This window comes from Notechis scutatus, chromosome 2, assembly GCF_049901735.1.
Source record: "Notechis scutatus isolate UNSWTSFEM ecotype Mainland chromosome 2, rNotScu1.2, whole genome shotgun sequence".
Lineage (NCBI taxonomy): Eukaryota > Metazoa > Chordata > Lepidosauria > Squamata > Elapidae > Notechis > Notechis scutatus.
The window spans coordinates 100120889-100145928 of NC_142010.1; the positions used below are offsets into that span (position 1 = coordinate 100120889).

Here is a 25040-nt window from a genome sequence, read left to right on the forward strand (position 1 = left end):
TTTAAGCATTAAACTAACCAACTTGCAGGTGGACCTGAAATGTTTTTATATGTGCTTCTGAGAGGTTAAAACGTATTTTGCTTTGGGGATTTGCAATTCTATTAATTTCAATTGCATTTTATTGCCTATATTTTTGTGCTTTTTAGTAGCATGAGATTGTGTCTATTTCATGGTAAAGCTTACAATTTCCCCTCCTGCATCTTGCTCTATTATAACCCTGCATGGTGGTAATTTTTTTAGAAAAATGAAATACTTGATTTTTTTTATTTTTTTATTTATTTTACTAATCAAAATATTAAATACCATGAACGGTAAGAAATAAAAGCTTGGGCTTTTTTGCCCTCTTCAAGGCAAAAGAAAAATGTAAGATACATACATGTAACATAACGAAGTACCATAACAGTGAACAATCTACAGCTAGTTTTATGAAACTAGCACTTCAGGAACACGTAACATTTTATGTTCCAAACTGTACAGCTAGATTGCACACACATATATACCTCATAACACATTAACTCTGGTACAATAGGAACTGCTTCAAAACTTGTGCAAACAAAGCAGCAGTTCTTGAACAAAAGAAAACGTGGTATGGAATTCCACAGAATCACTTGATTTTTGTTTTAAGAAAAAAACGTTACAAACACTTCAGTATAAGGATCATAGTACAGTACAGATTTCACTGCTCCTTTTTAGGTATGAAATAATCCAAGCTGGATAACAAGGAAAAACATGTTTTATGAATATCACAACATTATTCCTCATCACTGTCCCAAACAAGTCAACAGTGCCAGTCACCTAGGAAAACCACCAAGTTTGAGATGACATCTTACAAAAAATGCCAATCATCTTCCTCTCCCTCTGATCACGAGCTCCACCCACACCTTAAAAAAACACAGCAGCCACAAACACACACACACTCACATATACTGCTAAGGCAACATGAACAGGAAATCCCCTGCACTCCTGGACCCAGAGTAATGCAAAAAATGCTCATCATATGAGATGTGTGTCATACTAGTATGACTGGTCCGTTTTCCCCCTCCTCTCCTTCCTGCTGCTTTGGCAAGACTAATCAGGTTTAAGAGAGCATTTCTGGCACAAAGAAACAGGCCACTCGATCATCCTTAATTAGTAGATAAGGGGGAAAAAAAGGGATGGCCCTGAGCAAAAGAATGCTGGGTAGTTTCCCCCCTCCCCCCAATATCTAAGGAGTGGAGCTGACAAAAGCTGCTCTTCTTCAAAAGCTCTCAGCAGGGCTGTTTAACCCTTGAGGGAATAAGCCTCGGCTGCTAAGGAAGCCTCTTTCAGAAAAGAGGGAGAATCCTCAACCCAGAACTGGCAATTTAAGTTAACGCAAAGCGTTCTCGAAAATAAACGCAGCGTTATTCTCGAACTAGCACCAAAAGTTGAAAAGAAAAAAAAAAAAAAGTGCACGCAGCAGATAGTGGTTGCTTTCCACCCAGATCAGGATTTGAAAGGCCTGACGGGTTTTTCTAAGTCTTTCCCCGTTTTCTCGGAATCGACTTCATTCCCCACCCACCCCTACACCCCAAGTTCTCAGCCTCTTCCAGGAACAGCGACGTTCGCGCCGGCGTGACCAGTTCCTCTTTCGGCGCTCAGCCATCGCGCCCCAGTTCCAGGGAGCGCCCTCCGCGCGGCCAGCCGTCGCTCGGCCTTTTGTCTCGCCTTCTTCCCGAGTCACCAGAGCGTCTCTCGCCTAAACTCGCAGGGGGAGGGAGGGCTGGGGGGCGGAAAGGCCTCACTCGGGCTCCCCGCGCCACCATTAGCCTCCCGCCGTCCTAACCGCCAAAGTCCCGCCACCGAGGAGACAGGCGGTACTGAGCTCCTCTGCCCAGAGAGGGGCTTCCGCAGGCTCCGCTTCTCCGCCGGGAGAAGTTTTCAGCTACGAGTCCCCGGCGGGGGCGCTTTAAAAGGCTACCACGGCCCTCACCATTATGCTCAGCACGCCGTCGCCTTGTCTGCAGTTCGCTTTGGGCTCCTCGGCGCCTTTGGCCGGCGGAGGCTGGAGGATCAAGCTCGAGAACCGGTCCTGCAGGATTCGGGCTAAACTCGGAAAGGGCCCTTCTTGTCTCTGGGGCTGCCGCTCGCCTTCCTCCTCCGCCAACTTCGCCTTCTTGCTAGGCACCAGGCCGGCTTCGGCGGCGCCAATCTTGCCGAGGCTGCTGCTGCGGCGCTTGCGGCTCGGCTTCCTGCTGACGAGCAGAGGCCCCGAAGCGCCCCGGCTCCAAGCCGTCTGGGTCAAGGAATGCGCGGGCAAGCTGCTGCCGGGCTCCTCCTGGGTTTCCATAGGTTCCGGATCCAGGCTGCCGCAGGGCTGTGGCGTGGGTGGAGGCGCCTCCTGTTGGGCCGAGGGAAAGAGGATTGCCGGAGGACCCTCCAGATGCTGCGGGCTGGGCGCCGTCCCTTGTAGGTCTACATGCGGCTGCCGGCCAGGAAAATTTTCCACGCTTCCTCCGCCCATCTCGTCCTCTTCCTCCAGCTTGGCGGAGAGGTAGAGGTCGCGGGCGTTCCTCATCACGAGGGAGAGCTGCAGGCTGCGGTGGAGTCGGAGGCCGCCGCGCTGCATGCGCGAGTGATACATCTTCCACACCGACATCGTCATAATACGCTGCGCTTCTTTCTGCACCTCCATGTTGGCGGGCGCTCTCCGGGCTTCCCTTTGGACCCTTCTGAAGCTCTTCGGTGTCGGAAGAGAAACGCCTGGGCTTTCTCCCCCCTCCTCCAAAAGGGAAAGTGGCGCGCCTCCGGCTGTTTCTTCCCAGCAGACACCTCCCGGACAAAGCGCCACGGAGACGTCCGTTCCGACTAAGCGGAGCCGCGCCCAGCGCGTTGCATTTTATACTCCCGGTGATCTCAGCGCCTGGGCCGCCTCCGCCCACTCTGCGAGCCGCATCCGGCCTTGTAACTGCGCGCCACTGGCCGCCCTTCCTGAAAGGGGGAAGGGCAGGCGGAAATGTCAGGGCGGGAGAAGAAAATGAACAAATGGGGGTGTCGCCAGGAGACGAGGATAGCGGACGGCGGGCTTCCTTCTGCTAAGCAAAGAACTGGAAGTTGGGCTCCCCGCTGAAGTGGCGTATAGCAGAGCTCAGAAAAAATGAACAGCTGGTTGTGTAAGCGGAGCGGGCAAGCAGTGGCTAGCTGCCGATTACTTAGCTTCAGAATAAATTTGTTCGTTTACTTGGGAATGGAGTACCCTTTATGAATTCTGAATGAGATGTGGTGGAGTGCAAGATTTACTCTGGGAAAACAGGGCGGTTTTCAGACATCTGCAAGGTGAACTATTTGAGAAGTTGTAGTTCACTGCCTGAAGGCCACGTGCTCCCACTCGTTGTTCAAGATTGTTCAAGATTATTTTGCTCTTCTGGACATTAATATTTAAAAATTGAGTGTTTCTGTTTGCAGTCTAGCATCTTTCAGGCTTCAAACTGTTTCAAAGGTTTCAAAAAAGATTTGAAATAAGAGTAAGATGTTGCCCTTGAGGTTATCGATGTGGTTTTTTTGCTCTAGATGCCCAGTCAGGGGAAAAAAACAGGATTTGGGGCTCCTTCGCTTCCCCCAAAGCAGCACTTGAAAGAAATGGGTTCCTTTTTCCTGAGTTGCATGCTGATTCCAGTTGCTTCTCCCTACAGCTGCTCCGGTCACCCAGAGTTTTGAAATCCTGTTGTCATCAACCAAACCTACACAACAAACCTGATTTGGGAGTAAATTCCCTTGCAGGGTTATTCAGTCTGGCAGTTCTGATCAAAGTGGCGCAGCATTCTGTAATTTCCAGAGAAGCCAAAGGGAGACCTTCAACGGGGCTTCGCCTCTATTTGCATACTTATATTCTCTCCCATTCACCTGCGTTTATGGCTGCCTGCTTCTTAACTGCTGTGTTTTACTACAAGGGGTGGTGGTGGTTTGGAGAGAATATTCCCATATTCACGCAAATCTTTTTTACTGGTCGGGAAAACACATTTGTCTTTTAACCAGCCTCCCCCAATCAGCACAACGGAAGGCACCCTCGCCCCTAGCTCCCTATTCATGCTACAGTAATCCCAGAGCTGGGCTCCTCCCTCTATTTAGGTTACCCTTCCCTCTCGCCTCCATGGTTATTGCATGTATTATTGGAGCCTGACGACAAGGCAGGGGGAGGAGCCGAGGCTACGTTCCCCAGCGTTTCCAAAGCGCTTACGTTTGTAGCAGCAGCCGCAGCAGCAGCCCTGCTTCCTATGTCCATAAATGGGTAACGCGGCGAAAGTCTCCACTGAGCTTCCGGGCCTTCACCGAGGGAGCCATCTGCCTTGTCAGCCAATCCGTCTACGTATAACGGGCCTCGGGGGTAATAGAATACTTTATGCTTAGGTGGCGTATATCCTCCTGAATTCTGCTACTTTCAGACTACATTTTATATCTCGCGTCGCATAATCTCCGTTTATAAGCAGTTTCTCTATGTAAATGCCAAGTATGGATATCGTACCAAACCTAAACCGTTTTTTCCTCTCTTTTAGTCTTCCAAATTACTGCCGCCTTTCCAATACTGTAATTTCATCTGATCATATACTCGGGTGTGGCTGTGTAAATCCTTATCACAAAACTCGCACGCGGTCTAAATTTATTACTTTCCTGTTTCACCGAGGCTCAAGGTACACCAGGAAGTTATTTTACACCGAAACGTATATGCTACACTTTGCATGCAAGTCACATTTTGGTCTTGATCCAGAAACGGCAGGTCAAATAAAAATTTGGCTGACGTAACCCCGTTGCAAGCTTTTTAAGTTTATTAAACTTATACACCGCCCATATTGCTACTAGAGCGACTCTGGACGGCTTCCAAAATGATAAAAAGCACGAAAAATTGGATGAAGATAAAGAGATCGTGGACGCAGACGTCCCTGTACGAAATTATTATGGCCGGATGGACTACTCCGGAGTTTTCAGACGTGTAAATTGGATTTTATTAACTACCCAGGAATGTTTATATTGGGATCATGGCTTGCCCAAAATGGCTGGGGGGAAATGAGCAAGAAAATGTTTACAAATTTTCAGCTTCTGAAAATGTAAACATCAATGAAGGTCAGATAAAACAAATCTGGAACAAATCATTAGACAACCGAACAGACTTGGGCTTAAGGAGCTTTTTGGCACCTATGTAAGAAATAATTAGTTTCTGGTTTTAGCCAGACCGGTTTCTCGTCTGGCAAGGCTCTGCCTGTGCCTCCTTATTGCGTCATCTCCAAACTCGGCCCACGAAGTCTTTCTACTCTTCCCCTCCCTCTTGGGTCCCTTCCAGGACACGAGCTTTCGCCATGCCAATTATTTATTTAGGGTAGACGGTGGTAACGTTTAAAAATACGAAGCCCCGTGTCTTCTACGCTCCTTTATCCTGTAGTTAAAATACGGTCTCGTTTTCTTCTTTGCGCATAATGACCAATATCGAGATTCTCTCAAAAGGTTACAGTGAAATTTAAGAACTAAAACTACGCAGTCGACTCTGAAGCAGCTTCAGTGATTTTGCCGGGCGACTCAGGGCTATCCGAAAAGCCTTGCGAATTGGGGTGGAAAACCTGAAAAAGTGAAGCTCTCAAACGAGAGGCGGCTAAAAGAAATCAATTTGTGTAAGCAAAGCCGCGAAGACTCAGGCCAAGCCTTCCTTCTTTAGGAAATGTGGGAGTGGAAAGAAAGGAAAGCAGAAACACCCCTCCCCCTCAACAACAACAAAAAAAGACTGCACGGAAGCTAGGAAATTCCAGGGGAGATTTCTTCTTCTTTTTTTCTTCAACCCGCCTACTCACCTCTCTTCCCTATTTTGGCTCCTCCCTAGAAAAGGCGGGTCCCCTTTCCGTATTAAAAGAAAAAAGAAAAGAAAGAAAAGCCCAAGGGAAATACAGGGTTGTGAAAGAGGGACCCGTAATAAACATGGCTGCCTTGGTGGCTTCAGTTCAGTGAGGGGAGGTGGGGGGAGACAAGGAAACATTTCCTCCATAGATGTCTGTGCTTTCAAACCCCATACACGTTTCTATCGGTCGTCTGGACTTGAAGGCGACTTGAAGGCTCAAGGATGTCTCTGGAGGACCCGTTCTTCGTGGTGAAAGGGTGAGTGGCAGTCCCCGGTGGGGGAGATACTTTGAAACAAACAAGCCTTCCCTCTGGAAAAAAAAAAAAAAAGCCACGAAAAGAGCCGGTTGAAACCACGCGGGGGTGTGGAGAGTGTGAAAAGATCGGGTAATCCGAGAATCTAAAGGCAGAAAGCCAGTTGAGAAATTTCCCCACCTCTGATGGGAAATCCCGTTCAAATAGTTAAAACAACCTTTTCTAAGGACCTTCCCCATAAATCAAAGGGGACTGCTGTGTGCGGGGCTGTAGGCTTGAAAAAGAAACCCAACTTTGAGAAATAACGGCCCTCGCGGGCTGTTCCGAAATGCTACCGATTTAGGAAGTGGAAGGAAACAAAAATGTTGGTGGACGAAGTCTGAGCACCCTTTCTCTAATGCAGAAACGCGTCCTGAGGCAGAGATCGGTCGAGTGTGAATTTTTTGCACAGTACGAAATAGGCAACAAGGAGAGTTACTTTGTATAAATCGGAGAAATTTCGTTATTTTGTTCCTCGCTATTTCAGATCGTAGCAGCTCTTTGGAGTTAGTTATGCTGCAGATATGCTTAGATCTGTATTTTAATGTATTAATAGAGCCGTCTGAACGCACGTGGTCAGAATGAAGCTATGTATACTCTGTTCGTTTTGTGTCAGGGATCTGCCAAAGGCTAAAATTGGCTGTGGAGTGCCGTGATGCAGGAATGCTATTTAGTTCTGTTTGCTCTCACACACAAATGGGATGGGGAAGAACCCCGTAGTCGTTTATTGCCCTCCCTTTAGATCTAGGTATGGCTCAGTATATCTCTCCATTTATGTCATTCAGCTGGATCTTTTTCGTTTGTGATCATGTTTTCTTAGGGGAGAATGGTTTCATGGACCTCCAGGCAAAGAAACAGCACCTTCTTCTAGTGCAACTGCCTTGATCTCTTACAAGTATCAGTTGACCCAAATAAATTGGATGCTGACATACACTGCTGTTTCTTTGACGTTCTCATGTACGTTTTCTGCCCTAAGAAATTTGCTTATGCTGAATGGCTGCCTTGCTTCGGAGCTGTAGCGGTTATCTCAAAGGAATAAAATCGGTCTTGGTTGACTTGCCATCAGACCGATAAGAACTGCATTAGTGATTCATTTTTGCCTGCATAAGACCTGTCAATCAAGTCTAAGAGTTCATTTTCTAGACTTGTCACCAGCAGGGCAAAACCAAAGGCATTGTAACATACCCTGTCAGGTCACCTTAGGAGGGGTGCTGCAAACAGCGCCTTCTCCTGGTCCCAGGTGCCTTGTGTTGCTTCCTCCATCCCTTACAGCTGCTATCTTTCCTTTGACTCTGCAGAGAAGTTCAGAAAGCAGTGAATACAGCCCAGGGGCTTTATCAACGTTGGGGCCAGCTGCTCCAGGAGACCCAAATTGTGAACAAGGAGGAGCTGAACTGGACTACAAATGAATTACGCAACACCTTGCGCAGCATTGAGTGGGACTTGGAGGATTTGGAAGAAACCATTTATATCCTTTTGAGGATGAGGCTGAAATTAGGTTGAGAGACCACTCTCAATGGTGCTATTATACCCTTAAAAAAGTTAAAAAAAAAACAACCTTCCTGCATGCTTGTAAGACAGCCCTAGCAGCATTTTGCTCCTACACTGCTGCTGTAAATCTGTTTCCTCAACCTGGCAGGTGAACAAGCAAGAGAGGCTGAATTTCTGGTGACTGAATATCAGAATAAGACCCAGGTATTGGAATCCAGCCCAGTCTAGTTTTTAAACTTACAAACTCCAAATCCTTTGCACTTAACCATGATCACGCATTGTGGAATCAAACCCACAGAAGTTTACCATTGCGCCGTCTGAGGTTGCAGCACGACGTTCTTTTGTCACAGAGATGCGGGAGTCAGTCAAGGTGAGGCTTCCTGAAGCATAAACCCCGATTGTGCATCAGGAGATGGCAGGATGGTGATGAATAAAAATCTTGTAACTGTTGCTGTTGAAAAGCCACTTTGGATGTAAATTCTTAGTTTTTGATCAATTCTGAGCAAATCTTACAAAATTCCTTTTCTATCAAATGGAAAAATGGAAAAGTCCACCATTTTTAGATATTATCATGACCCCTGGCAGCCTTTTGCTTCTTTATAGATTTGGTAAGGTCAAAATTACGGTATGTATCTTGTCATTGCATATGTGATGCAAGATGCGTTACAATATCAATGTAAATATGTGAGTTTATGTCACACGTGCAATGGCCTCATTGCATATGTCATTGTTTTCCACCACTGCCCCTTTCCCCCTCTATAGATAACCATGAATTTATAGTATATCACTTTGGCTTTTATTTCTGCATATTCAGATGACTCCCATTGTATTGGGATCTCTCTTCCATTTATATTCGTGTCCTACACATAGTCCTTGATTTACAACTTGGGAACAGATTGATGTTCTGACAGACCTACCTGGTGGATATTTATGTCCTGGATTTGAAGTTTGGAACCCCCTCACAATCACATGATTGCACTTTTGCTGCTTGGCAACCAGACCACATTTGAAGCCGTTTGCCACTTCCTGTACACATGTGATCACATGTTGACAAAAAATTTTTGCCGAAAACTGGCAATTATTTCCAGTGTTCGGCATAACCGCATCTATAGCAAATATTTACTTAACTGTGGTAATTTCCTTAACAACTGCTGCAAAAAGGATTGTAAAATTAGGTCATCCATGTGACTGACTCATTTTACAACCATCATGAGTTACAATGGGCAGGTTCCATTACAATAATAACTTGAGGACTACCTTTGGTTAAATACCCTGTTTCCCCCAAAATATAACTTATCCTGAAAGTAAGTCCTTGCTTGATTTTTTTTACCCGTGTGCCCAATATAAGCCCTACCCCAAAAATAAGCCCTAATTAAGATCCTGCCCACTCCAAAGTGCACAGGTAAACATTAAGCTAGGATGGGGATGAGGTGGTGGTAGAGCTGCTCTATTACTTACCTTTGGACAGTTGTAGCCAGGCCTCGCACACCCTTACACCTGCCTTGCTGGACCATTTTTTCTGCAACTGGGAAGTCCGCCAAGGCTTTCCTGAAGGCCTCTGTAGCTGATAACAAAGCTCCAAATCAATCCAGAGCTCTTGTTATCTGCTGTAGAGGCCTTCAGGAAAGCCTTTCCAGCTGCAGAAGAAGTTCCTGAAGGCCTCTGACAGTGAAAAGGAGGCCGGGAGTGATGTGCACAAATGAGGTTAGTCAGTGGGTGACATCCCCCCAAAATCAGATCTGGTGCCTTTTTTAGTGGCAAAAAAAAATATGACAGGGTCTTATTTTTGGGTAAACATGGTAGGGGTATATGTACCTGGAGCTCTATGGAAGGAAAAAAACATCAGTCTTTCTACTAATACACTCTCAGTGACACTGTTTTTATTGCTCTTTTGTTTTCTGTAGGAAATGCAGGATCACATGTCTGACCCAGTGGCCCAGTCCTTTGTGGAGAGGAACAATAGAGAGGTAGAGTCTTTCTGCTCCCTCCACTTTAACATGTTGCTTGGAATTACTTTAGGAAAAAGGCATAATATGACAGAGGCTATTGGATCCTCTTTGCTTGCCCAACCTCTTGCCAGAAGGGATTTTCTAACTCAAAGATCTCCAGGCAGGTTTTTGCTTGGCTAAATTCTCTGATTTCTTCTTCACTCTTTCCCTGCAGCATAACTTATGCATTCTTTCTCTAGAAACATGGCGCCGTTTAATCAGGGCTTTGACCTATCGCATTAGTTTCCCATATTTTGAAGCTACTGTGAAAACAATTTGTTTCTAAAAAGACTCAAAAGTCATAAGTGAAGTATCCCGCAATGGTTTTGGGTGTGTGAAGCCTTGGGGACCTGAGGTTTTGTCATCCCTGATTCTGGATGAGGTTGCACTTTCCTCTTCAGACCCAGTTCTTAACTCGGGAGTCCTCCCGGACTCATGACTCCTGCTCAAAGAGCAGGTGGTGGGTATGACTGGGAGAGCTTTTACACGACTCCAGTTTGTGCACCACCTGCAACCTTTCCTGTATCTGGACTCCCTGTGTTCAATTATTCAAGCCCTGATCATCTCCTCAGCACTATTGCGAGGGCTATCCATTGGGAAGCTTCAGCTGGTGCAAAGTGGGGCATCGAGAGAAGTCTTTGGAGCCCCTGGGGTGGCTCGTATTCCATCTCTGCTCCACGAACTGCACTGGCTACCGGTCTGCTTCCAAGCCAAGGGGTTGACTATGACCTTTAAAGCCCTTAATGGCACAGGTCCAGGCTAGATGAACTGTCTCATCCCACTAAGATTAGTCTACTTGGGCTGGCATAGAAGGCCTTCTGTGGATTCTATCAGTCAAAGTACGCCTGCTGTCAGAGACCAGAAGAAGAGCCTTCTCTGCTACCATAAGCTGCCCTTTGGAACATCCTGCCCCACCAGGGAAGATCTGCCCCCAACATCCTAGACCTGGTTCTGCAAATTGGCTTGGGGACCCAATGGAAGAGTTCTACTCTGGAGGTGGCTGCTAGATTGATAGCAGATGCTGCCTCCTTCCCCCAGCTCCCCACTCATCCATCTTTTTTAACTAATCGGATCCATGTATTTTCTTTGCTTTCTTTTTCTTTGTTTATTGTTCTATTATTTTACTTTTACTTTGTTGAAACTTCCTTTTTATTTGTTCGTTTCTTTATTGTGAGCTGCCTAGAGTAGCCACATGGCAAGATAAATGGCAAATAAACTTATCAATAATACAACAATTGAAAAGGAAGCCCTGATCTATGCATGGTTAATATATTGATTATAATATAATTGAAGGCTTATATTGTGAGATCAGCAAAACAGTCTTGAAAGGCTATTAATAACTACATTAAATAATTGTTAAAAGCCAAGAATTTTAATACATGCAGCTTATTTTTAATTCAGGACATGTTCTTTTCTACAGAAGTAAAAGCTGCTAAGTTAATTCTCCATTCTAATTCACCATTGCCACTTAGATATTGCGTGATTTTCCTTGAAGCAGTTAGAACTTTGTCTTGCTCAGAGTTTCTCTTTTCTTTTCTCCTCTTTCTCTGTGGAAGTTGTTGGATGGCGGGAACCACTGTGGGCTGTTGAGTGCAGAGAAGGTGCCAGCAGCTGATTCACATATTTTGGAAGAGCAGCAGTTGCACCAGAAGGTGAGAAGATGAACACCATCCCAATCAAGCTAGTGATTTTCACAAATCAGCTCCGTTTCTACAGAGACTAAAGGGGACTTCTACTTTTTACACTTGTAGGGGATAAAAATATAGCACAGATGTATAGAGGTATGAACTCTAACAGTAGCAATGCTTGTAAGCCCTCAACATTCCATGTGATCCTGCTTGATTGCATCTCTTGACATTATTTTTCTCTTCCTGTCAAACAACAAATAGCAAAGTTCCTTGAATGGAAGTAATGATAATTGAAATCTTTTTTTTTTAATTGGAGTTCTGGGTTCCAAATTTGGTTTATGAGCATGTTCAGAATATCAGTTCCCCATCAGTAGAACAGGAAGTAGTAACGGTGAGCATAATAAAAGTGAAGCGAGATATGGATGTACATTTGTTGTTTTGACATTTGCCCCATCAATGTAAAAAAAAGAAAATGATGTTTCGGTACCAGAATTGGCTGCTTGCCTGCTTTCCTTATTTTTCTTCCAAACTGCTGCTTTAACTTATTGAACAAATAGCAAGAGTCCCAGTCTAGTGATTGAACCAAGAAAGGCTTGTATATGTACCTATTGTTTCAATCACCATTTGATAAAGAGATGCAAAGGATGTAAGAAATGCTATGGTTTAAATCGTTGGATGAAATACTATTGTAAACGTTAATTTCTTTCCTTTTTTTCTGACTTCTTTTTATAAAAGATTTTTGCATAAAAGAATGCAAAAATTCTTGGATGCATCACACAGTTGCATTTTTGACAGGAGAGCTCTTTATTTGAGACTTCTGTAGATCTCTTGTGTCCTGTGGATGTTGCTGTTGTCATTTTTTTCCCTGCAAAAAATGCTCTGATGCCTTCTTTTCTCCATGACAGTTGATCATTGAGGAACAGGATGAACAGTTGGAGCTGGTCTCTGGCAGCATTTCTGTGCTGAGGCACATGTCGGGGCGGGTTGGAGAAGAACTTGATGAACAAACTATGTGAGTCCAGGTAGCAAAGGTGGGATGATGGAATTGATTGGCTTTGCTTGGATCTATCTTTCATGTGACATTGTCTAGCAGTGCTGGAACATTTGAAACAATTTATTCAGAACTATAGAAAGTCCATGTCTTGGTGAGTATAGATGGCAATAGATGAGTCCTGGGTACATAATCTTAAGCAGATCACAGATCAGATTAATGATTTCCAATTTAGAATTAAGAATTATTTTCAGTTCAACAATAGCTGAAGGTCCAACAATATGCAATCCTGGCAAATCCCATAATATAAGCAAGACTAAAGCAAAAAACTGCTATCTTCTATCACCAGCACAACATTCTGCTGGTGTTCTTCAACTTAAAGTGAGGCATCTTATGTCATACACAAAAATTAGCAGATCAACCATGATTGATATTCATACCAGCAGTAAGGGAGTTAAAAATAATTCTCATCTCTTATTCTTATTGGAGATATTGGAGACAAGTCAGTTTGGGGCCCTACTTCCCTAATGCAGAATATGTATTTTGGGGTACAGTTCCATCTCTTAGATCCCAAATTGTGTTAGTAATAAAAAATATTTTGAAAATTCCCAGCAACAGAGCGAATTATTGTTTTAGCTGTTAACTTCATGCCTTGTGACCAAGTGGGAGGGGAACAAGGTTCTCAAGCTTGAAATATGGGGTTGCTGCTTTAGAAACTACTGCCATGTGATGATGCATTTGCTGACTTTCTAGAATGCTAGAAGACTTTGCTCACGAGATGGACAACACTCAGAACGGCATAGATGGGGTGCTCAAAAAGATGGGCAGAGTCCCCCACATGGCTCGTGGTAAGAGGCAGGGCTTTATGGTTTTTCTTGACCTGTCCATTTGCATAGAATAAAAGAGCTTCCACCTCATCCCAACTCACTGGGCTTTCTTTCCCATTGTAGAAATGTTTAAGGAGCTGCTGAATCTCACCCCGTCTGGCATTACTAGATTCCCAATTTTCCTATTGTTTTCCTTTTCTATTGGAAATAGACAATTTGTTGCATTCCAGATGTTTTGGATAATTAATTCCAGTCAGTGTGAACAAGGACCAGTGAATGTGTTACTCTCTGGACTGCAGATTGTCCTAGACCTGGTTTGTTTAGTTTGAGCGGGCGTAGGCATTAAAAGTCTACAGAGATACTGGCCTTCATAAATTCACAGCTCTTTAAGTACACTGACAAACATTGATTGATTGATTTGGTTTATATCCTATGTTTTGATAAGGAATTCAAGGTAATGCGGAGAGTGTTCTTCCAATAATTCCATGAATAGGTTGGGCTGTGACCATTCCAAGGTCAGATTTCCTTCCCCCCCCCTCTTGATTCATCAATTGAGCCAGTGATCAGAACCTGGAATGACCATTTATTTTGAGATCGTATTTTTTTTTTTTTTATCATGGGTAGAGGCCTCTTGTCAAAGGAACAGCTGTAAGAAAAACGGATCACTATTTGGAAGGAGAGATAAGGGACTAGGAGAGCATAACTGCATAAAACTGTTCCTCTAAGGCCAGTATTGAATTTTGATTTGTGCTGAACATTCCCTTATTCTCAGTTCAAATCCAGAATCAAGTCATAGATAGCTTTTACTTTTATTTTGCACAAATTGGGATTAAATTAATCATAGCATTTAGGGCATGCTGTAAGATTATATACACAATATTTGAACTTGCATCCCTCTATATTTACAAAAATGTCTGTCCAGTAATGCCCCTGAGTCTTGCTATCTGTGATACCCAAGTTGTAGGTTAGCTCTCCTATCCCTCACTACATATGTTAATCATGTAACCAAATTATTTTGAATAGGATCATTTCTGGAGATTAATGCCAGGATACTAGTGTTTTCTCCCACCGCCCCTTTCTGTTCAATCATGTTTGATTGTCAGAGACTGGACAAATCCCTGTTTTTCTTGGCAAGGTTTTTCAGAAGTAGTTTGCTATTGTCCCCTTCCTACAACCGAGAGGAAGTGACAGTCCCAAGGTTGATCAAGTGGTTTTACTGAGGGGGAACTGGAACTCAGAGTCTCCTAGTTTCTAACCTGATGCTTTAACCACTACAACCACTATTCTTTGTTTTCTTTACTGCATGCCTAATAACTAAGGACCAGCGTATTGAAAAACTGCTAGTGCCTCAAGATCCTTTCTTTCAATGGGATTGTGTTTAATACTGAATTAGGGTCAAAGAATGTGTAGGTATTTGTATACAAAACCCACTGACATGTGTTTGTAGGGCTCAACATGGAGTGTCCCATGTATTTATACATCCCTTTTAAGACTACTCCCAATCCCCATTTTTGTGCTTAGTTGCAGACATCAGTTCCTTGTGTCCCCCTGGTGGTGGATTATAACTTTCCAATTGGGTTGGCCTTCCTGCACTTAGACCATCTCTCTTTGTTCTTTCTCCATCAGAAAGGCGTCAGTGGTGCATCATCTGCCTATTGGTCATCACTGGTGTAGTGATATTGATCCTTCTTTTTGCTCTGTGGTCAACTTGACAGATGAACATAAGGAAAATGGAAAAGATACCACCAACCTTTCATGTGAAAAGCCTGAAGTCACCATGGCTTATGTCCTATATGGGGTGAGGGCTAGTGAAGACATAGGACAATGACAAGAATGTTGGATTCTCACTGGGCTTCCCTGCCTTGTATTCACACTGTTGTCCCTTAACTATTAGGAGCTACAGGTTTGTGACAAGGGAGGATTTTGCTTGTTGGTACTTATCAACCCATCAAGGTCATCCAGACCAGGAAACCAAAATGATAAATGCTAATACTATTTTTATTGTAAGGTTACATTGATTCTTGCAAGCCTGAAAGCTTTTCCCCTTTCCCACCCGTTCCCTGCTTTCACTTTCCAGAGAACTAGGGAGCGATAATCCTGAAGCCTTCTCAAATTGCACTTCTGTTTTGGGCTCAGATTTCTTTTATCAGACCATTATCTAAACCAGGGGTCGCCAACCTTTTGGACCTCAGGGACCACCAAACTCATAATTTTAGATCCCAGGGACCACTAACTGGTTCTGTGGGCATGGCCTAATTTGTGGGTGTGGCTTGGTGGTCATGTGACTGGCTGAGCATGGCTTGTATGTAAATATTATAAATATTTATATAAATATTGAATTTTTTTATAAAAAAGAGCAACTTTTACCCAAAATCAGGCAAAGCAGGCAGATTGAGTTGCTCACAGAATCACAGATTCATTCAGAGATCTATCTGCCATTGGCTAGCTCAGTCTGTCACATAAAATTTGCTTGCAAGCAAACTCATAAAATTTGCTAGCAAGCAAACTTACAAAATTAACTCACAACACACCGTGCATATATATATTGATTTTTTTATAAAAAAGAGCAACTTTTACCCAAAATCAGGCAAAGCAGGCAGATTGAGTTGCTCACAGAATCATTCAGTGATCTATCTATCTGCCATCGGCTAGCTCAGTCTCTCAAATTTGCTTGCCGTGAGTCTGCACTGAATAATAGAAACTTCAGTCCTAAGGGCGGTTCGGCTGTGCTTAAAAGCACAGCCAAAGATCTAAAGACTAGCTAGAAAGCAAGAAATCCAACCATTTCCTGCTTCCTAGCTAATCTAAATCTCCTAGCACAGCAGAACACCTGATGGTCGGAAAAAGGAAAAATAGCAATTTAGCAGGCAAGTTTACCGGGTAAGGAGTGAGTGGGTGGGGAGGGTTCCCGTGGGCCATGTGGGCAGGGCAGCCTTGTGCTTTTGCACAGCCTGGATTAATTGCTTTGGGGGGGTGCTCTGGGGGTGAGATTTCTCTGCGGCTCACCAAAATTTTCTCATGGCCCACCAGTTGGCGACTGCTGATCTAAACTGCAGCTCTTCATTGTGCCTCACAAAGCTATTCTCACAGCCCATTTTTGTACTTTAGAATGGGAATTTTGTGTACTGCCTTTTTTTACCATACTTGGGAAATATTGGATTTGAATATCCGTGTTTCTTAAATGTGATCATGTTCTACCCGTTCTTTGGTCACCAGCTTAGAAAAATAAGCAGAAGTGGTTTTTTTCTGTTTTTAGTCTTAAAAATCCAATTCTTTCATACCGACTCTGAATCTATGTAACTTATCCTGATTTAAGTGTATCTGATGAAGCACAATTGACTTAAAGGGTTACCTATTTTTCAGTTGAATCAATCAAGAACGATGGAAGAATTAGGATAACAGTATGTCCTGCTTGTTCAGTTGGTGAAAGGCTTGGTGAAATTGTAAGGGTTGAAGATGATCTAAAACTGTACTATTTAAATACTTAATGAAACCAAACACCACCTCTTGATTCCCCATCCCTCTGTTTAGCTGTTTTCTAAAAATTGGGAGATAAAAAATGTTTCTTATTATGTAAATATATAGCATTGTGCATCAAGATGCAACTGATGGTGACATTTCTGGGCTAGGCAAAAATAAAATAAAGATCTGACTTACTAATCCATGCTCTCTTTTCAACTTAAGCCTGGCAAAACATGGTGGACAGACCATCTCAGCATTGGCAAAGTGCCAGTGAAAATTTATTTTCTGCCCTGAAAAGAGACACTGGCTATTTCCAGATCTACTTTTATTACCTAAAAACCAGAGGTTTTACCAATCAGCTTGGTGCAAAGAATGCTGAGCCTTGGAATTTAGAGAGATACTTATAGGGCTTTATTAGGAAGAAAAACGGTTTCTGGTTAAGACAAGCTTTATATGGGTGAGGGGAGAGTTTTGGCTGCTGCTATTCTGAATTCTTGTGCTGCTGAAACTAGCCAAATAATTGGATCTATATTCTGCCTATCCACTTTTAGAAAACAATGTTAAAATGACTTTTTTAAAAAAATAAATACTTTATACTTGTATGTAAACCACCTGTTTTGGACTATTTTATTGATGTGGGAAGGAATTGGTGGGTTCCGTACACCTCTAAGAGAATGGACATTGTGTGGCTTTGTCTGATACAATCAGTTTCACCTTGTCTTCACCTTTATCTACAGACACTAGATACAAAAGTGGTAAGAAAATGTTGACGAAAATACAATTTACTACGGAGACCTCAATATCTGTAGATCTGCTGATGCTTTATTGTTACAGATCATTCTGTAAGTTCATGTTAATGGCATATGCCTTAAATTTCTACCATTTACTGTAAGCCAACTAGAGAGGTTCAGCTATTGAGTGCTTACATTTTTTAAGTACTTTGTTTAGTAGCTACTCTGCTAAACCTCAACAGTGAACAGAAGATGGTATATTAAAGAATGTTTCTAGCTAATCCCTACTTCTTGCAGAAAGGGTAACCTGTGACTCTTCAGGTGTTGCTTAACCTGCAATGTCCCTTAGTATTAGCTATGCAACCGGAAGATGCAGTCTTCCAGTTGCATAGGGCAGTCACTGATGGGCCAGATGTTGACTCATACAATTCATAGCAATACAGATTTCGGATATTTGCTTCTCATAGTCAAACGTAGGATATTTGTTCAAACATGTACATACTTGTAAATATATGCCAATTTTTCCACCAACTACCTACAAAACTAGATTTAGCTCCCATTTTCAGCAGAGTAAGCATACCAAAGCAATCGGAATAACCAGGAAGAACTAATTTGATGTATTATTAGTTAAGACATCAGGCTAGATTAGGGAAACTTAAGTTCCTGTCCCGCCTTAGTTTCAAAGCCAGATGGGTGATTTTGAACCAGTCACTCTTTCAGTCCTGGGAAACAATGGCAAACCACTTCCCAAAAACCTTGCCAAGGACCAGTTCAGGCAGTCACCAGAAGTCAAAAACTGACTGGAAGGACTGCATGTGCGAAATGAAACAAAATGTTAAAAAGCTATTATATGATTGTAGTTACTTACCAAGCACATCTAAATTATATTAAAGTAACCAAAATATCTTTCCAATCCCCAGGGCGTGTCACAATTTTTGAGCGCCCCTAGTATTTGGAAATTGAAAGTTGAAAAATTTGACACATCCTTGTTGCGTGCATACACACTTCTACATCATGCATCAAGGTTTACAAAATAAAAGTTTGTAAGCAAGAAATGTTCCTGAAGACATACTTCTAGAGATTTTTATCAAGATATTGGCAGAACAGATGGCTTGAGGGCACCTTCCCATCCCATTTCAAAGAACCTTGTAGGTGAGGTTAGGGAAAAGCAGATGCTAAAAATTGTTTCTTCATTCCTCATTTTACAGAGGGAGGCCTCCACTGGATTACTACATCCATTTGAAGAATATGAAATTAATGATTGTGTTAACTTTATTGCATAGAGTTACGATGCTCAGAAATAGGATGCTCCAAGGCTTAAATTCATTATTAAATAAATCCAGTCTAAGTTTTGGCAAAGCTATCCCATAACATCTCACAGTAATGATGAGCTTAATGAAATAGCCAGGGACACAATTGTTACAAACTTTTTTTTTTATTAACATTTCTGAATTCCTCTTTTTTTAATCTTTACAGTAGTTAATGTGCAATTCTTGATACTCTCAGGTCACAGGGATGAGGAGTCACAAAATTTTTCTTGGCACTTATAACACAGAACAAATACTGGCATTATCCAAGGGGCAAAGGGGAAAGTTCAGAGGTAAGAGCGTGGGATGCTGAGGGACCTGGGATGGGCTGAATGGGTGGGAAAAGGGAGGTTTTGCCATTGTTATTTTGTATTTTAAAGGATCAATTCTCCTCTTTGAAAGGATTTTACAAGGGCGGGGAAGGGAGAAGTACTGATATATTGGAGTAGCTGCTTGCATTAACCCAAAGCGCCTGGAAGGGGAAGAAAAGAGTCCATGCTGCATCTGCACAGAGGTTACATAATCAGGCTTTGTTAGTGCTTTCCGTATTACATTTTTGTCCTTTTAAAAAAGATTGTTTGCTTTAGTTAAGGAAAAAAAAAGGGCAAATCAAATGTCTATCACGGTCCTAGACCAGCATATAAATGTCAAAAGGAAAATAAAAGATGACAAAAATGGATACAACAAAAATCGGGCCTCCCATCCCCTCTGAAATCTGTTCTTTCCATTGTTAACACAGAAAGCATATCCAAGATGTAAATATGCCACTAGAAGAAATTCCTAAGTAGGTTGGAAAAAGACTCAACAAAGAGGAATCCAGCTGAATCTTCTGAGTCCTCTGGGATTTAAATATTGGCATCAGATTTTTCCTAAGTGTGCCAAGTGGGTGAACATATTTCCTGTTCCAGAAAGTAGGTGCTGAATGTCCTGGCTACCACCTCAGCTACCATCCCAGAGACGAGACAACGAATATGAATGGCCACAAAGCGGACCTTTGCTGATTACAGACTACAGTCCCAAAGGCCCTTGGTCTGCCCAGTTTTCAGAACTCTCTCCTGTAACCTGCTGTTTTAAAAATTGAGCTCTGGCAGCTCTGTCTTAGAAGACAGACCAGCTTACAATATTTGCAACAGCAACTCTTCTACAGCAGTCACGCCTCCCGGTGAGAAAAGCAAGCAATGTACAACCTTTTTCCTTTTCTCCTAGAAAGTTCCAAAGGCAATCACACCTGTTGCCCATAAAAGTCCATCACATGTGAAACATGCATGGCAAGATGCTATTCAAATTGTCTTCCAGTGTAAACAGAATTACTAGCTTATGTTCCACCAGAGCTACTTGACCAGTTTATATGAACCCCCCTTGGCACCTATTCAAAGGCCCTAATGGACTCTGAAGTACGTAAACAGGAAAGGAATAATGTACGCTCTTCTTTTTTCACTTAAAATAAGTGCTTTTCCTTTTTTAGTGTATGCTCTTTTTTCACTTAAAATTAATGCCTTTATTTTCTTAGAATAAATCAGGTGTCCCAAGAATCACAGCAAAAAATGGTTGCCTTTCCTCAGTATGTGCCATTAATATTGCACAATCCCCTCCCCCTTGCTCCCCGCATCAGAAAAACTGGTCTTCGCTCCAAGATTTAATGAATTGCCAAGGCTTACATGCAATCTACACTTCGCTTCCTCTCTCAATCTTTGAACTCAAAAAGCGGATTTCAGAGTTCTCCCAAAATATAATGATGAGAGCCAGTGCAAAATTGGTTGGTCAAAAGGAGTGAGATAGAAGAGATTGACCTACAATATATTTCATCTTGTCAAGAACCTTCCTCAAAAGTGTCATCTTTCTAAAGCAGACTCTGCCTTAATTCCCATCTTCATCAGTCTTAAAGGCTGGGCCCACAACAAATTATTTATCTCACTTACAAGGCTGCCCAACTACAGTAAGGTGACTAAAGAGAGAGACAAAAATTGCTGCCTCCCGAGTCACATCTTGAGCTCACCTTATTTTTTCCAATTCAAAGTGGAAGTGCCCAGGACTGCAGAATGTTTGTTTTACCAGCGAGTGATGCACATGCTGCTACCAAATGTAATAACAGCTCTATCTTGGGTAAAAGAATGAAAAACAAGCATTCTAGATAAGGTAAATTCAGCTGAACATTAAGTTCTGGATGCCTCTGAATATGTACTAAGGTTATACTTGCCCTGCATTGACAGGCGTATGGATGCAACTTTATTTCCAATTATGGATTGCTCTGACTTTGGAGGCTCCATAAACTTTTATGCTCTGTTGACAAAGAGGCCAATATAATGGGGAGTTAGGATGGGGAGGGGGGCATAGATCTAGATCTCCTGTTCTTATTATGCCCCCAGAACTGGTTTCATCCCAGTGCAAGTTATTCTTAGTTTTCATAATCTAAATTGGAGCCATGACAGATCGGAGAATTATAATCTGCTAAACACTTTTCTTGTCCAAACCTTATTAACTCTTTCTTTTTGGCCTTTCCCAATATCATTTTGGAGGCTGAGAAAAGTGGGAGGAAGCTATGGACACTAGAAACCTCTTTTAGAAGAAGGTATCCAATGGATATGGATAAAATTGTATTCTTCATAAATTTCATTTCTTCAGTGTAAGATGGACAATTATGGTAAAAGCGGTGTCTCCTTTTCCTGCTTGTTAGTTGATCAATCTGATCAGTTCGTAGGAAACAGCTGATTTCTTGTCACTATTAGTAGCAAGAAGTCCATTTTCTACACACGGGGTTACTGAAAAAAGCCAATTGTTCAAAGGGGATTAATCTTTCCACTTCTTCCCACTTTATAAAAACTGAAAACTAATAATGTTATTACTTACATCCACGTAACTCTGCTCAAGTTTACTGAGAAGGGGATGAATGTGTGATACACATTTATGTTGTAGAAGTGCTTAGTTCACTCAGCTGAACAAGTAATAATAACCCAAGAAAGCTTTTCACATCCTGAGCAGTGGCTATATTAGAGTTCAGCGGAGATTAGAGAAGACCAATCTAACATACTTTTATATAAGGAAAAACTCTTAATGATTAGGGAGAAAATTCTGTTCTGAGTCACACAGTGAAATACTGTTGTTATTGCAATATATTTTTTGCTTTAAAAACCAACGTAGGGGGAAAGATTTTGGATGTTATTTCACTATTTTATAGTACTTTATCTACTGAAGACAATATGTTGTGGTAAAGTTATATTCAGGCGTTGTAGTGGTTCAACTACAAGTATCCCTAACTCAGAGTGGAGTTTAAAGAATATGTCTTCCAATCTTAATTTGGAGGTCAAGATGGTAGAAAGAAGTATGAACTCCTATCCATTTTTATGCAAAAAAAAGTCTATGCCATTATAATCTCTTAATTCCTCTACATTTTCAAATAAAAAATGTTACATTATGTGGTTAGGGAAGGGAAGAGAACCTATCAGAAATACCAAGGAGAACAGTAGGAAAAAAGGACAAAGTATAGAATTTTAAGAGTGTACTGTGCAGCTGGATTGGAGCATATAAATCAGAGTCCAGGAATTGGAGTGGTACTAAGAGCAAGACTAGGTTCAATGCAGATTGAGGGAAAAGCTGGCACGTTTTTTGTTTGGGGAAAAGTGTTTTAACAGTTTACTACTACCCCAGCTGTTTTATCTTAAGAGTCTGTTCATTAGAATCACATTCATGTTCATGAAAAAATAGCTAGTAAATATAATTGGTCAGCCTCTATAGAACATGCAACAACATGGGTGGCAGCATGGGTGAGAGATAGACGCAAGCATCAGATGATAACAGGAACTCATGTGCATGCAACTGTTCTATATTAGTTGTTCCTATAAAAATGACGACCTGGATATGTATCTCTATTCATATTGCAATATTCATCCCTATAATTCCATGTATGGTTTAGAGAAGCACTGTGATGCAGGTGGGCATTCTCCTCAACAATGCACATGCATTCTTGATTAGATACCTAGTTTTCTTTTTCTTGCAGTCCTGCTAAATATGCAATGTTGGTTCAATGCTCATATTCTTTCCATTGTTTAAACAAGGCCAGTTTTCAAATGTGACAGCTAAGCTAATTATTTCTCCTAAAACCGTTTGAAAATTCAGGTGGAGACTATTATTACAATTCTCTCTGTCACACATATACCCACCATATCAATAAAACTTTGTATCATTCACCTTTTAAACACCATCCATTACATACTTTTTTCCAACTAGAACATGATTAAAGATTATTATAGTGTAAGAAAATAATGAACTATACCTCTATTTGGTTTCTAGAAAATGTATATGATTTTTAAAAAGTTAACTTCTGTCTCTTCCATTTTTCAGGAAAAATACTAATCAGATGTGAAGTGAGTGGGGTTTGTTATGTAACTGACCATAATAATATAGAAGCACTGGGTAAATTGCGCCCTAGATAACAATTAAATCTTTCCTGTATAAAATAAACCAGTAGGAAAAGAGAAAAGAGGACCTGGAAAAAAAGTGAAAGCAGTGAAGGGTGAATTGGAGTTAATGTTAACAATTAACTTTCGAGATCTTGGAAGAGCCATTTCTTTATAGTAAAGCAAATGCTCATAGTGTCACTGGGCAGGGAATGCAGTAGGATGCCACAAAGTTTGTGCACTTCATCATGGATTTCTAAAAATAGCAGCACCTGAATTATAATTCTGAGAAAAACAGACAAAACAGAACTATCTGCAAATTCACAAAAACTGTGAATCTCTGGATTCCATGGTGGAATTACAAGAAGGAAATCAGTAAAAAGAAGGAAATAAGTATAATACCTTAGGTTTGTAAGGCAGATTTACCTACATTTAAACTGGGACAATAACTTTTCTGAAAACATCTCCAATCAACTGCAGTCTCCTGGACCAGCACTCAAGTAATCAGGTCCTCTGCATCTGGCTGGGCTGTCTGAAGGATGACCTCTTTAGATTCTGTACTCAGCTTTCTCTTTGCCTGCCCCCACCCCAGGGTTAGAAAATGTCCCGGATTTACCAAAGTCAGGAAAGAACAAGGTTGCCTATTCTAACCAAAGAAAACCAGCAACATGGCTTGATGTACAAAGCAGCTATTCTCTGAGCAAAGTAGGACATGCACATGAAGTATATTAAAAAGCGGGGTGGGGAATCCACCCACATGACTTCTCAGGCAAGACCGGTTCACACAGAGGGTGGGAGAATGTTCCATCAAGGTATGCAGAAAAGCTCTCACTGTGCTCAGTCAGCAGCACTATTCACACTTATTCCCAGCTAAGTGGGCTCAGTGTGGCAGTTCTTAGTGTTCTATCTAGAGAGGAGGAATCAACACAGTAAAATTCATTTAGAGTATCAATTCATGAAGTGATTTAGAAATGTGTTAATTTCTCCCCAGTTATAAATATACATGTACCAAGGAATTCTCTGGAACTAGACAGTGGCATGAAAATTGTCTCTCCTTGTCAACCAGGACCTGAATGTGTGAATCTCTGAAACAAGATCTGGGTTGATTTTGAGCTCTTTCCAGATAAAGAACAAACACACATATCTACAAATGTACATATGCAAAGGAAATGTACATCCCCTTAGCTAAGACTGGTTGAATCTAAAATTTGCAACCCCTGCTGAAATACAACCAGTATAGTTAGGTGGTTTGTTTAAAAAAAAAAAAAGATTTACACTGTACTTGCTTCTCTTTATAAATAGACAATGGCTGAGATTCAGCTATAACTGTTGAGCTTTCTTTGGAAAAGGAAAACTTTTTCCAGGCCAGTTTTGGTTCAGTTTATAGATGAATTTGTATGAGAGACATTATTGACGCCGGTTAATGCCTTGACGTGAAATCATAATACTAGTGAAACTGTCATCGGGTCCAACAGGTTAGAACTGCAGCTTTCAGAATGATGGGGAGACTAGAATTGGGGCTACTGTCATCCCATCTTATTTGGAACAATTCTAAACTGTGGAAATTATTTTTAAAATGCTCCAGCTTTTGTAATCTTTTTGGGAGAAAGATGTAATATTATTCATGCCCTGAATTTGTCTTCATGGAGAGGCAAATCCTTCAAGATTTCCAGTTTTAGGCTCCTTTATTAAATAGATTTCTCTCCCCCTTCCCCCCAGGCCTTTCCCAGTTGTGGAGAATTGTTTTAATTCGGTCAAAGGATGGCTTAGAAAGTGTCTGGCAACAACTATCGTGAACGCACAAAGGATTGTTTGAGACATCTGCCATACTGGGAAGACTAAAGGCCCGACTGCCATCAAGCATAACTACTTCAGTATCCCAGGATTTCCAAGGAAGAGAGAGATTCTTTCAGTATGACTGACTACCTTAATCGTGTCAATGGAAATACAAAAAGGCAGGAGACAAGGTTTCCTAAAATTCCTGGTTTGCCCACTTAACTTAGTTACTTTCCATCTCAAGATGGAATCCAACCAGGAGCCCTTTTTTCTGGGACAACCACCACTCAAAAGCCACATTAGTATGAAAGTG

The 25040-nt window shown here is 41.9% G+C and overlaps 2 protein-coding genes across 3 annotated transcripts; one reads left to right on the plus strand and one right to left on the minus strand.

Moving 5' to 3' along the window:
* Positions 1–257: 257 nt before the first annotated feature.
* IER2 (immediate early response 2) lies at positions 258–3037 on the minus strand. The gene has a single exon (XM_026681490.2). It carries the CDS (start codon positions 2651–2653, stop codon positions 1928–1930), a length of 726 nt encoding a protein of 241 aa, XP_026537275.1. The 5' UTR covers positions 2654–3037; the 3' UTR covers positions 258–1927.
* A 2878-nt stretch (positions 3038–5915) lies between these two features.
* On the plus strand, positions 5916–17127 carry STX10 (syntaxin 10). 2 transcript variants are annotated; one of them, XM_087955543.1, is made up of 8 exons: positions 5916–6096; positions 7431–7600; positions 7899–7993; positions 9528–9590; positions 11168–11263; positions 12145–12251; positions 12984–13078; positions 14684–17127. In XM_087955543.1, exons 1-8 carry the CDS (start codon positions 6062–6064, stop codon positions 14767–14769), a joined length of 747 nt encoding a protein of 248 aa, XP_087811669.1. In that variant the 5' UTR covers positions 5916–6061; the 3' UTR covers positions 14770–17127. The 2 variants fall into 2 exon arrangements, with proteins under 2 accessions (XP_087811669.1, XP_087811671.1); XM_087955545.1 differs by lacking the exon at positions 5916–6096 and adding an exon at positions 6388–6525.
* The last annotated feature ends 7913 nt before the right edge of the window (positions 17128–25040 follow it).